The following is a 14701-nucleotide window of genomic DNA, read 5'->3' on the forward strand; positions in this document are numbered from 1 at the left end:
GCCTTACAGCGCCAGAGACCCGGTTCAGTCCTGACTACAGGTGCTCTCTGTACGCAGTTTGTACTTTCTCCCTGTGACCGCATGGGTTTTCTCCGAGATCTTCGTTTTCATTCCCACACTCCAAAAACGTACAGGTTTGTAGGTTAATTGGCTTGGTGTATGTGTAAATTGTCCCTCGTGGGTGTAAGATAGTGTTAATGTGTGGGGATCGCTGGTCAGTGTGGACTTGGTGGGCCGAAGGGACTGTTTCTGCCCTGTATCTTAAAACTAAACTAAAAAAAAAATACCTCCACTGCATCCCATCCCAAATATGACCCGCTTCACCCTACTCTACGTTCGGTCTATTAACTAGCCCAAATGCTTTTATTAATAATTTATCTTTGTTTTGACATAGTTTTGCCTCGGTGAGGAACTGCCAAAATCAGGACATATAACCATATAACAATTACAGCACGGAAACAGGCCATCTCGGCCCTACAAGTCCGTGCCGAACAAATGTTTTTTCCCCTTTAGTCCCACCTGCCTGCACTCATACCATAACCCTCCATTCCCTTCTCATCCATATGCCTATCCAATTTATTTTTAAATGATACCAATGAACCTGCCTCCACCACTTCCACTGGAAGCTCATTCCACACCGCTACCACTCTCTGAGTAAAGAAGTTCCCCCTCATATTACCCCTAAACTTCTGTCCCTTAATTCTGAAGTCATGGCCTCTTGAGAATTAAGGGACATGCTGAATTCCATAAGGGGGAGGTGGGACTATGTTTAAAATAATTGTCATTTAAATAATTGTTATTTAATGTTGCCCACCATTGGTATTTGACAAGGTGAAATGTAATCGAAGGGGAAAGTTTCGCTTCAGAACTTAAGTAATTATGCATGATTCTCACACCAGCTGGTCTTTAGCTCATTACTATTTTTTTGGATTCATTACGCTGGCACTAAGTTTTCCTTTTATAACACCAAGCAACATTTTTGTTTGGTTAATGGTGGTGCTAGAGCTTTATTTGTCACGTGTGTAACTGCAGGGTGAAATTATTTTGCATATTTGCACAAGCAGGCACCACCATGCATTGGCACCATTTGCAAAGGGTCATCTAGTATTTCTAGTAGTCAAATATATAGTTTAAGTTTAATATCAAAGAAAATAAAAATCTTGCTTGTTCCACATATAGTGGACATTTCCATTTTGAGGACGGGCGAGATGCTTAGCGCTCACATTTTTTTACTTGCATTTTATTGTCCAAGACTTTCTCAAATGCAAAGTACTTCAATTTTATAAATATTTTACAGGAGCAACAACACTATAAGCCTCATATCCCCAAAATTACATATCTTTTCAATTTTAGAGTGCACAAAGACACAACATGAGCACTGAAGTTTGAAGAAAGGTCCTGACCAGAAATGTTCCCTAGCCATGACCTCCCAAGATGCTGCCTGACCAGTTCAGTTACTTCAGCACTTTGTGTTCCACCCAAGATTCCAGCATCTGCTTTTCCTTGTGTCAGCACAAGTACAGTTGTTTTTTTGAAGTAAAGGTATTTCTGAAGCACTTATACCCCAAGTACTTTTCATTCTTTAGAGATAATGAAGTTTAGAGATACAGCAATGGAAGCAGGCCCTTTGGCCTGCCGACCTTGGACCACCCTCAAAATAGGAATAGGAATCTGAGGGGTAACCTTTTTGCACAAAAGGTGGTGGGTTTATGGAATAAGCTGGCAGAGGAGGTAGGTGAGGCAGGGACTAACCCAACATTTAAGAAACAGGCAGACAGGTACATGGAGAGGAGTGGTTTAGAGGGATGTGAACCAAACGTAGGCAGGTAGGCCTAGTGTAGCTGGTGTGGGCAAGTTGGGCCGAAGGACCTGTTTCCACGCTATATTACTCTATGACTCCCGTTAAACGGGTCATCCAGGATTTAAATCCGCGATGTCTCACAACAATCATACCCCTGGCCCAACGAGCCGCTCCTTGTAAATGAACAAGTATTTATGGTAGGAAGATTGTATAAAAAGGCATTCTGGTTTTCAGAAGTTCATAATGGAGTATAAATGACTGCTGTCACTGACCTTGAATAGTTGCCAATGTGCTATTACTCATTAATGCTGGACCAAGAGCACCACCAAGACTCCCTGGATTCAGACTTAGTAAGGCACCTCTGTAAAGACAAAATCAATGTTGAAAAAAACTCATACTCCTTGTACTATGCAATGACAAAACATATACTGTGGTACAGGAGAAACTGTTTATTGTGTTGAAACACGTGCATGAAAGTCAACTAAACATTTTAATGGTTTAGGATATGACAACTTTCCTGTTGAATACTTCCAATAGTATTATGACTACCTCTTATCACAAATGAACAACCAATTTTATATTGAGAAAAATATATTATTCATTAGGTTCAGGATAAGCATAAGGATTAGTTTGCAAGAGTCCATAACATTATTAAACAATTTGAATGCGTGACTGTGCAGCTCATGAGCACTATTCTTGGCTTCCTGCCATAAATTACAGGGCATATTCACAGAAGTCGTAATTATCCTAACTAGGCATGTGCCAACAGCTTCAAGGTTACGGAAATCAGAGGAGAATATCTTGCTCAGAAATCTACAAGATATAATTGTGCCTATTAACCAGATATTTCTGCATTTCTTAAAATGTTAATAATACAAGATGGGAAAATAGCTTCTCATTTGTTTTGCTCTCTTTGATTGAGGAATCCTCACCCAATGCAATTCTCAACTGTACCTAACCCATGCTGAAATTAATGATGGAAATGTTTCCACATCTTATTTTGGAAATGCAGCTGACGAGAACATTTGATGAAGTGGATATATCAGTCTCATTTCAATTTTATGTCTATGCAAAATAAAAATTGACCTGGCTGATCGCAAAATAAGGTACATTTAATGTTTGTAACTTGGATGGAGAATGAATTTAAACCAGGCAGAGCTATCAATTGGACTATTCATAGTAAAGCAATATGCGTATAACACTCAAGTTTTAAATGTGTTAAAAAAAAGGAAGCTTTCGATCACCAAATGTTTTTTACTGATGTATTAGCCTTATTTTAAATACATTTTTTATATATATCTAGCTACAGTAATTTAAGTACATTCTATTATTTTTACATCAAATTCATCTAAGATCGATTCATGTTTAGTTTAGAGATACAGCGTGGAAATTAATATATTGATTTCTTATGCTATAAAATGCGAAGATGCTGGCAAACCTCCTATTGCAGGGGACCTCTATCCCAGTGACATCATTCACTAATGAAACCGAACCAGGTCAATTTTGTTTTTCCATAGACATGAAAAATAAAATATTTCCAAAGTATCGATCGCCTCTCTTCAAAATCCTCTTAACTCATCAAGAATGCTCTCCTCCGCTGCTTTTACAAAATAAGCAGCAGCTGACTATAACTGTAGTCAACTCATTATAGTTACGAGCAACAGTTATCAGACTGAAGCATTTAGTGGAAGGCTTCCTGCTAAATAATCATACTGTGAGTAAAATATTGGAGGGGGCCTCTTCAATGGAAAAACATTTTTAATACAAAATACTGTACCAGAGATCTTGCTGGTATTTCAGTGCTAAAGCATGTGCACCGGGCCTTTCATGATCTCAGTACACAAATCCCGTGTATGCTTTGGAATGAATGACTTAAAATCAATTTCCTTTTGCAAAGGAGGTTGTGATAAGTCATCAGATGAATGAGTTTTATGAATTGTGGACGATGTTAGCATTTCTGCCCCAAAATGGCAAGGAAGAATTCTGGCACTTTACACTCTAATTATGTGGAGGGTCTAATAGGATGAACATTTTTGGAGAGATGACAGATTTTTAAAAATGCGAAAAACAAGGGATAACTCAAGGTTGGTCAACTAACTTTAACTGGCGAATCGAAAATCTGAAATTTATGTAAATTCATCCAAATTTATATTTTGAAACAAAAAAAATCTTTGGGGATGTTAAGACTCCACTTTGTAAATTGCTTAATGGCTTGACAGTCCCACTAAATTATCTCATCTCTCCACATCGTACAAAGATAAATAAATAAATGCAACCAAAATTAAACGAGAAAAAGATTGTTTCAAATTCTTGTAAAAATTGAAAAAAAATATTACCTGGTAAATACAACATTCATCCTCCTGAAGAAATTTAAAAATAAAACAAAAAACCCTATAAGCATTGACATAAGCAGCATACTCAGCTGGGTACAGAACTATACAAATACACAACTATATTATCCTCAGTTTAAGATAGTACTAATTGGTAGATACAGTGCATTCAGAAAGTATTCAGACGCCTGCACTTTTTCCACATTTTGTTACGTTACAGCCTTATTTTTTAAATTATAAAAGGACCGGACAAGCTAGATGCAGGAAAAATGTTCCCAATGCTTGGCGAGTCCAGAACGAGGGGCCACAGTCTTAGAATAAAAGGGAGGCCATTTAAGACTGAGGTGAGAAAAAAAAATTTCACCCACAGAGTTGTGAATTTGTGGAATTCCCTGCCATAGAGGACAGTGGAGGCCAAATCACTGGATGGATTTAAGAGAGTTAGATAGAGCTCTAGGGGCTAGTGGAATCAAGGGATATGGGGAGAAGGCAGGCACGGGTTATTGATTGGGGACGATCACAATGAATGACAGTGCTGACTCGAAGGGCCGAATGGCCTCCTTTTGCACCTATTTTCTATGATTCTATGGATTAAATTCATTTTTTTTAATCATCAATCCACACACAATACCCCAGAATGAATTAAGAAGCAAAAACAGGTTTAGAATTTTTACAAAGTAATAAATAACTGAAATATCACATTTACATATTCAGACCCTTTGCTATGACACTCAAAATTTAGCTTAGGTTCATCCTGTTTCCATTGATTATCCTTGAGATGTTTCTACAACTTGGATTGGAGTCAACCAGTGGTAAATTAAATTGATTGGACACGATTTGGAAAGGCACACACCTGTCTATATAAGGTCCCACAGTTGACAGGTCATGTCAGAGCAAAAACCAAGCCATGAAGTCGAAGGAATTGTTCGTAGACCTCAGACAGGATTGCGTCGAAACACAGATCTGGGAGAGGGCATAAAACAATTTCTGCAGCATTGCAGGTCCCGAAGAGCACAGTGGCCTCCGTCATTCTTAAACGAAAGAACTTTGGAACCACCAGGACTCTTCTGGCCGCCCGGCCAAACTGAGCAATCGGGGGAGAAAGACCTTGGTCAGGGACGTGACCAAGAACCCGATGGTCACTCTGACAGAGCTCCAGAGTTCCTCTGTGGAGATGGGAGAAGCTTCCAGAAGGACAACCATATCTGCTGCACTCCACCAATCAGGCCTTTATGATAGAGTGGCCAGACGGAAGCCACTCCTCAGTAAAAGGCACATGACAGCCCGCTTGGAGTTTTGAGTGGCCCAGCCAGAGCCCGGACTTGAACCCGATCAAACATCTCTGGAGGGACCTGAAAATAGCTGTGCATCGACGCTCCCCATCTAACCTGACACAGCTTGAGAGGATCTGCAGAGAAGAATGGGAGAAATTACCCAAATACAGGTGTGTCCAGCTTGTAGCTTCATACCCAAGAAGACTTGAGGCTGTAATCGCTGCCAAAGGTGCCTCAAAGCACTGAGTAAAGGGTCTGAATACTTATGTAAATGTGATATTTCAGTTATTTATTTTTAATTACTTTGCAAAAATTTCAAAACACCTGTTTTTGCTTTTTTATTATGGGGTATTGTGTGTAGATCGATGATTTAAAAAAAAGAATTTAATCCATATTGGAATAAGGCTGTAACATAACAAAATGTGAAAAACGTGAAGGGGTCTGAATACTTTCTGAATGCACTGTATTTGCAGTGGATTCCTATCAAAGCAGTTAACAGTTTACTGATCATTAAAAAAGATAAAAGTTCACGCCAAAATGGGATCAAAGGCTCACACAGCTGGAAATTAATAATTAAGGATGTGGGCTGCTAGCGTAGAAATAGTCTTGTGGTAAAAGAGACTTAAAAGTCATAGACAGCAAATCCCTGAACATCTTCCAAATTAATCTCTATGGACAATTGTTCCCTCGGCCATTAAAGAATAAAGAAACTAAATCATATCAGTGGGTAGTCACATGTGGTTCAAACCAAGGGGGACAGGTTTCAACACTGTTCTTTACACAAAGTGCTGGAGGAACTCAGCTGGTCAGGCTGCATTTGAAATTTGATGTTCAGTTCGAAACAGTCTCCTCCTCCCCTCCCCCCTAGTCAGAGTGGTGCAGCATTGAACCAGGCCCATCAGACCAATTGTCCATGCCGAGCAAGATGCCCCGTCCAAACTAGCCCCATTTGCCTGCGTTTGGCCCATATCTCTCTAAACCCATTCCTATCCAGTCCTGAAACATTGTCTCCACAGATGCTGTCTGACCCACTGTTCCTCCAGCACTTTGCTTTTTGTTTTAGGTTCCAGCATTTCTAGTCTCTTGTCACCCTGATTAATTTTACTCTAGATGTGCTTTTATGATCATTGATAATTCTATTAATCATCATTATAGGTTTGGAGTTTATTTGAATATTATTTCTCAGCTAACAAGGTGGGATTTAAGTCTCTCTCTTGATTAATTGCCCAGGTCTCCGGACATCAACCTATCAACTGTACGTTAGTGTTCCTCATGCATATTGAGCACAAAATTTGCAAACTTTTACAAGAGTAGTACGAAGTACTACAATTCCATCATCTAGATATCAGTGCAATAGCCCATCATTTATATGTGCCGATTGCCAATAATGCTTAGATTTTCCACTGTCTGCTGGATGTATGTACTCAACATGTACCGTTCCGAAGGCATTACTTGTGACTTGGTGACTCAAATGAAACCAACACTATTCACACTCTTTAGCCCTGCAGAATCCTTTAATTAATAATAATAATAAATTTTATTTATGGGCGCCTTTCAAGAGTCTCAAGGACACCTTACAAAAATTTAGCAAGTAGAGGAAAAACATGTAAGTGGAATGAAATAAATAGTAGAGACATGACTTGTACACAAATTAAAGACAGAATTCAATTCAAAACACAATATGAGGCAATTCAAGCACAGATAAAAAAAGGGAGGGGGGCGTGGGGCAAAGGATAGGCAGAGGTGAAGAGATGGGTCTTGAGGAGATGCTAAGGGACACGGAATTGCGGATCAGTTGGGGGAGGGAGTTCCAGAGCCTGGGAGCTGCCCTGGAGAAGGCTCTGTCCCCAAAACTGCAGAGGTTGGACTTGTGGATGGAGAGGAGACCGGCTGATGTGGATCTGAGGGACCGTGAGGGTTGGTAGGGGGAGAGGAGGTCAGTGAGATATGGGGGGGGGGCAGATGGTGGAGGGCTTTGTAGGTGAGGACCAGGATTTTGTAGGTGATCCGGTGGGAGATGGGAAGCCAGTGAAGTTGTTTGATTGGGGTGATGTGATGCCAGGAGTTGGTGTGGGTGATGAGTCGGGCGGCCCAATGATCATCAACTCTACTGCATGGAAAGGAGGGTTCAGTATTATTTTGTTCTAACACATCATCGCAGATTCTCCTTACTTACACTGTCTTCACCCCAGATGAAAAAGTCATTTTAAATGGGCTCGGACAACTGCAACTGAACTGAAAATGGAAAAGTACTGAATTCTACTGAATGAGAAATACAATCCCAGTGAGGAACTAAGAGTTGAATTCATCGTACTTCATCCCACATTGAGCATTGCCTCAAGTTGCAAGGAGGTTTCTGCATTTCAACATGCGCCACTTTCATCAATCAATTTCTTGGTGACCGAGCCTAGGTTAACGAGCCTATTAGATTATAATAGGTAGTTACTCCATTTTGCAAGGAAACAACAAGTAAACTTGAGGAGTTTGGTAGAAATATGATGGGTGTTTCTTGACCATTGAAATGTTGCAGAAATATACAAAATGTTAAAAGGTGCAAAGAAATGACGAATGTAATCTGTGTAGGAACACACATTTGTTGTTGATACCATGAGAGCAACACTTGCTGCACACAAACATTTTGTACCTTATTGCTCCCTGACGCTCAAATATTTGTCCCCATTATTACAGGTCTATATATTAACCAACCTCTCCCCCTCTGTCAAGTTTGTACATTACTATGCCATTCAAAATGCTGAATATGATTTGACTACCCTGTTCAATTTCTCATCAGGCCTACATTCCCCAAGTTGAATGCTCCAAATTGCCTATTTGTGCCTGGACACTTAAAAAGTGAGAAATATCTATAATATAAATGTAAGACCCCAACCCATGATAAAGCAGAATGAATCCTTTATTCAATGTCTTACATTGAAATAGTACATGTTAAAAGTAGACACTCAGATATACGTAGAGATAGAATCCATCAATGTAGTGAGGACTTACCCAGCTGCAAACTGAGGGGCTGACATGAGGCCAGGATTGGTTAGTCCTGCAGCAGCAGCCATGGCTGCCAGGCTTGGGTTGGTAGCAAGCCCGGCACCAGTGGGTATATGTGCAATTCCTGCCTGTAGCGCAGTGCCAGCTGTCTGCAGTCCAGATGCTGACACCATGATTTGGCTTGTGCACAAAGGATTTATTAAGCCGGTTGAGGTTGTTTGCGTGGTGTTTGTATCACCACTGCTGGACGACTCAGTCACGGAAATGGACGCTGATGGTGAAGGGGTTAGAGCTGGAGAAGCGACTGTTGACGTGGAAACTGCAGACGACAGGCCGGTGATTACAGATGCCACGTTTGTTGGAGCTGTCCCTGATGCAGTTGTACCTGGAGGACAAATAATGCCGGCATTGTAATACAATTTAGCCGTTTTATGTCTAAAATAATTGACAACATAAAACAGAATGATAAATAAAATAAGCAACCAGAATTCATAGGATACACTAATTGAAAACAGAGAGCAGAGGGATCGATCCAATGGTGTTCTTGAAGAATGTGAGTTTGATCGGATATGTACAAAGTGGCTGTTTCCACTTGTGGTAAAGCAAAATAAGAAGACTTCATTTAAGTGCACACTAACATAGAAACATAGAAAATAGGTGCAGGAGGAGACCATTTGCCTTCGAGCCTGCACCGCCATTCAATATGATCATGGCTGATCATCCAACTCAGTATCCTGTACCTGCCTTCTCTCCATACCCCCTGATCCCTTTAGCCACAAGGTCCACATCTAACTCCCTCTTAAACATAGCCAATGAACTGGCCTCAACTACCTTCTGTGGCAGAGAATTCCAGAGATTCGCCACTCTCTGTGGAATCTCTGTGAAAAATGTTTTCCTCATCTCGGTCCTAAAAGATTTCCCCCTTATCCTTAAACTGTGACCCCTTGTTCTGGACGTCCACTAATAAGATGATTAAGGGTCAGTTAAAGATTTGGCAGGTAAGGTGGCGTAGCAGTAGAGTTACTGCCTTACAGCGCCAGAGACCCGATTATGATCCAGACCACGGGTGCTTGTCGACACAATTTATACGTTCTCCCCGTGACCTGTGCGGGTTTTTCCTGAGATCTCCGGTTTCCTCCCACACTCCAAAGACGTACAGGTTTGTAGCTTAATTGGCTTGGTCAAAATATAAAATTGTCCCTAGTGTGTGTAGGATAGCGTTAATGTGTGGGGATCACTGGTCGGTGTGGACTCGGTGGGCCAAAGGGCCTGTTTCCGTGCTATGTCTCTAAAACTAAACTAAAGTGGTAGAATGCATATTATAGTATTCCATTCTCCATGAGCTCATGGAACATTGCTAAGGTAATTAGTTTATGAAAGGCTGCTGTGGAACGAAGCTGGAGTGCAGAATGGCCATTTGGGGAAATGACAGTAGGAAGCGATGCCTCACATGTCCACCCTCCATTCCAGTCAGCCCTCTTGAACTTATGCAAGCCCACACATGCACCCACAAACTCTTACAAGAAATAGAAAATGAATCAGAACAAACTAATAAAAACACTCCCAACATGTATACTGCTTAAATAATATTTGGAATGGGGAATTAATACAAAAGCTACAAAATACTCTTCAGGTTAATTTTTAAATTATCAGTGAATGTTATCAGCCTAACTAACAAACTGAGGCTCCAGGGTGCTCAAGTATGTTCCCTTACTGTCATAGAAGCGAGATCGACCGATTGACCAAATGGTGCCAGCACAATAACCTGGCTCTCAACACCAGCCAAACCAAGGAACTGATTGTGGACTTCCGAAGGGGTAGGATGGGGACCCACAGTCCTGTTTATATCAACGGGTCAATGGTGGAAAGGGTCAAGAGCTTCAAATTCCTGGGCGTTCATATTTCCAAAGATCTCTCCTGGTCCCAGAACACTGGTGCAATCATAAAGAAAGCACATCAGCGCCTCTACTTCCTGAGAAGATTACGGAGAGTCGGTTTGTCAAGGAGGACTCTCTCGAACTTCTACAGGTGCACAGTAGAGAGCATACTGACCGGTTGCATCATGGCTTGGTTCGGCAACCTGAGCATCCAGGAGCAGAAAAGGCTGCAAAAAGTCGTAACCACTGCCCAGTCCAACGGTTCTGACCTCCCTACCATCGAGGGGATCTATCACAGTCGCTGCCTCAAAAAGACTGCCAGCATCATCAAGGACCCACATCATCCAGGCCACACACTCATCTCTCCTCTGCCATCGGGTAGAAGGTACAGGAGCCTGAAATCTGGTACATCCAAATTCAGTAACAGCTTCTTCCCCACAGCCATCAGACTATTAAACACAACTTCAAACAAACTCTGAACTATAACAGCCTATTGCACTTTATTTGTTTACTGATATGTGTATATCTATCTATCTATCTATCTATATTACTAAAAATCTGTTCCTGACGTGTTTTGGCGATCTGTGCATGCGATTTCCGAGAGAATGCCGCCACCTACAGCCGTCATTTTTGGCCACCTCGCTCCGAGCCCCCCTCTGCCGCATGTGTGGCGAGGATTTTTCCCGTCGATTAAATGTGACAGAGATATTAACGTTTTTACAAAATTCCCCATTCTCTCTGCTGCCCCTGCTGGCGGCAGGGGGGAGGGAGGGACTATAAAAACAGGAAGTGGTGTGCCTCAAGTAATCTCTGGAAGATGGAGCTCTGTCAATTAGTCTCTGTCACTCTGAGCTCTGAATAAATGTCTACCGCACTGTGAGTACCCTTAATTGGGTTTGAAAATGAAAATATGGTTATAGGTAAAAAAGCACTGCCTGCAAATGGTTGTTTGGGTTTGGGTTGAATGCTGTGTTAAAAAGGCACTCTCTCTCTCTCTCTCTCTCTCTCCACAGAAAACAAAAAAAAAGAAAAAAAACAAAATCTCTCAAAAACTCTACGGTTGAAGTAAAAAGGCACTCTCTCTCTCTCTCTCTCCCTCCTCCTCCTCCCCCCCCCCCCTCCTCCCCCCTCTCCCCCCCCCTCCTCCTCTCCCCCCCTCCCTCCTCCCCTCCTCCCCCCCCCCCCTCCCCCCCCCTCCCCCCCCCCCCCCTCCCCCCCCCCCCCTCCTCCTCCTCCCCCCCTCCTCCTCCCCTCCCTCCCCCCCCCTCCTCCTCCCCGCTCCCCTCCCTCCTCTCTCTTCTCATCCCTCCTCCTCTCCCCTCCCTCCTCCTCTCTCTCCCTCCCTCCTCCTCCCTCCCTCCCTCTCTCTCCATCTCCTCTTTTTCTCCCCCTCCTCTCCTCCCCCCCCACCATCCCTCCCTTAAACCTTCTCCCCTCCACCCTCCCTCCCCCTCCCCACCTCTCCGCTGCCCCTCATCTCAGCCCCCTCTCAGCACACCCTCTCTCTCCCTCTCTCCTCCCCCCCCCCCCCCTCTCTCTTCTCTCCCCTCCCCCACCCTCCTTCCCTCCCCTCCACCCCCCCTACCCTCTACCCTCCCCCCCTCCCTCCCCGCCTCACCCCCCTCTCAGCACCCCTCTCTCTCCTCCTCCTCACTCACACCCCCTCTCTCTCCTCCCCTCCTCCCTCACCTTTCCCCCCTCACCCCACCCTTCCTCTTCTCCTCTCCACCCCCCTCTGCCTCTTGCCCCTCTCTCTGTGTTTCTTTCTCTCTCTCTCTGTCCCTTCTCTCTCTGCCCTCACTCTCTACCCCCCCCCCCCCCCCCCCCCCTCCCTCTCTAGATGTGACTGCAAGTTGTGGGCTATGCGTCAGTAGATCGGGTGGTTATGGAATAAAAGGAGCAAATTAATAATATTAATATAATATCAAGGGGGGTAATTAGCGTTAGGGGGGGTGATAGTTAGTGTGTGTGACGCTGCATGCCGCCCCCCCCCCCCCCCCGCACGTTGTGGGAACAGACCCAACGGGTCTGCACTTGGTCTAGTATATTCTATATTTAGAATTTAAGCTGAATTTATATTCTGTATTTATGACTCCAATATCCTGTTGTGCTGCAGCAATGCAAGAATTTCATTCTCCTATCTGGGACACATGACAATAAACTCTCTTGTCTTGTCTTGTTAATACGTTTCCACTTTTTATTATGGTCAACACTTTTTTATTAAGACCAGCAGCACCGTTACAGCATACCGTTGAGAGCTGTTATCACTGTTTGATCACTGTCAATCTATAGTGGCAGAGGAGAATATTTCTCAGAGCCATTGTGTTCCTTCTGCATACAGCACAACACAGCCTGCACCTAATGTTAATGTCAAATTAATAATGAATGAAAGCTGGTTAAAAACAAGGCACAGCTGTTGAGATGTGACGTTTCAAACAACCCATGTGTAATCAGATCTGTGAATAAGATCCAGGAATGTTTATCTAGCCAATTTTACAAGCTGACTTTTGACCATCATGCTTCATACTAATTTTCAACTGATGGATTGGGGATTGCGATGAATTACAATTGGAGGAGTAGTTTCCCTTCTTGATTCATAAATCAAATGGGTACACTTATCAATAGACAATATGTGCAGGAGTAGGCCATTCGGCCCTTCGAGCCAGCACCGCCATTCATTGAGATCATGGCTGATCATCCAGAATCAGTCCTCTGTTCCTGCCTTCTCCCCATATCCCTTGACTCCACTATCTTTAACAGCTCTAACTCTCTCTTGAAAGCATCGAGAATTGACCTCCACTGTCTTCTGAGGTAGAGAATTCCACAGATTCACAACTTTCTTAATGGCTTGCCCCTTATTCTTAAACTGTGGCCCCTGGTTCTGGGCTCCCCCAACATCGGGAACATGTTTACTGCCTCTAGCATGTCCAATCCCTTAATAATGTTAAATGTTTCAATAAGATTCCCTCTCATCCTTCTAAATTCCAGTGTATACAAGCCCAGCCGCTCCATTCTTTCAACATATGGCATTCCCGCCACTATTCACATAATTGTCTGCTTTCCTGTTTTTGCCACCAAAGTGGATAACCTCACATTTATCCACATTAAACTGCATCTGCCCACTCACACAACCTGTCCAAGTCACCTTGCATCCTCCTCACAGTTCACACTGCCACCCAGCTTTGTGTCATCTGCAAATTTGCTAATGTCACCCCCAATCTCCTCATCTAAATCATCAACGTATATTGTAAATAGCTGCGGCCACAGCACCGAGCCTTGCGGTACCCCACTAGTCACTGTCTGCCATTCTGAAAGGGACCCATTAATCCCTACTCTTTGTTTCATGTCTGCCAACCAATTTTCTATCCATGTCAGCACGCTACCCCCAATACCATGTGCTCTAATTTTGCCCACTAATCTCCTATGTGGGACCTTATCAAAGGCTTTCTGAAAGTCCAGGTATACCCTTGTCCATATTCTGAGTTACATCCTCAAAAAATTCCAGAAGGTCAGTCAAGCATGATTTCCCCTTTGTAAATCCATGCTGACTCAGACCGATCCTGTTACTGCTATCCAAATGTGGCGTTATTTCATCTTTTATAATTGACTCCAGCATCTTCCCTACCACAGGCTAACTGGTCTATAATTCTGTTTTCTCTCTCCCTCCTTTCTTAAAAAGTGGGATAACATTAGCTACCCTCCAATCCACAGGAACTGATCCTGAATCTATAGAACATTGGGAAATTATCACCGATACGTCCACAATTTCTAGAGCCACTTCCTTACGTACCCTGGGATGCAGACCATCAGGCCCTGGGGATTTATCAACCTTCAGTCCCATCAGTCTACCCAACACCATTTCCTGCCTAATGTGAATTTCCTTCAGTTCCTCCGTCACCCAAAGGCCCTCTGGTCACTAGTACATCGGGAAGATTGTTTGTGTCTTCCTTAGTGAAGGCAGATCCAAAGTACCTGTTCAACTCATCTGCCATTTCCTTGTTCCCCATAATAAATTCACACGTTTCAGTCTTCAAGGCTCCAACTTTGGTCGTAACTAATTTTTTCCTCTTCACATACCTACAAAAGCTTTTAGTATCACTATCCTCCTTTATATTCTTGGCTAGCTTACCTTCGTACCTCATCTTTTCTCCCCGTATTGCCTTTTTAGTTATCTTCTGTTGCTCTTTGAAAGTTTCCCAATCCTCTGGCTTTCCGCTCATCTTTGCTATGTTATACTTCTTCTCTTTTATTTTTATACTGTCCGTGACTTCCCTTGTCGCTAGTTTTAAAGAAAAATCCGCTAATAGCACGGCACCAATTAGTACTTAGAACGCAGATTTTGAATACTACTGTTAAAAAGGATTAAGATTCAAAGCTATGTTAGAACAAACGGGATCACATAACCACAAATTGATTAGCGGC

The 14701-nt window shown here is 42.9% G+C and overlaps 1 protein-coding gene across 4 annotated transcripts in view; it reads right to left on the minus strand.

Moving 5' to 3' along the window:
- The window catches only part of pou2f1b (POU class 2 homeobox 1b), a 121907-nt gene that overhangs the window by 17049 nt on the left and 90157 nt on the right, over positions 1 to 14701 (minus strand). For 3 of the 4 annotated variants that reach the window (XM_055644315.1, XM_055644314.1, XM_055644313.1), the window contains 2 exons: positions 8409 to 8787; positions 2074 to 2162 (listed from right to left, as the gene is read on the minus strand). In XM_055644315.1, coding sequence (XP_055500290.1) covers positions 2074 to 2162; positions 8409 to 8787 — 468 coding nt within the window. Of the gene's footprint in view, positions 1 to 2073; positions 2163 to 8408; positions 8788 to 12456; positions 14580 to 14701 lie in introns of those variants that run through there. The other variant, XM_055644316.1, reaches the window with a different exon arrangement.

The sequence above is a fragment of the Leucoraja erinacea genome, chromosome 13, assembly GCF_028641065.1.
Source record: "Leucoraja erinacea ecotype New England chromosome 13, Leri_hhj_1, whole genome shotgun sequence".
NCBI classification, from domain to species: Eukaryota; Metazoa; Chordata; class Chondrichthyes; order Rajiformes; family Rajidae; genus Leucoraja; species Leucoraja erinaceus.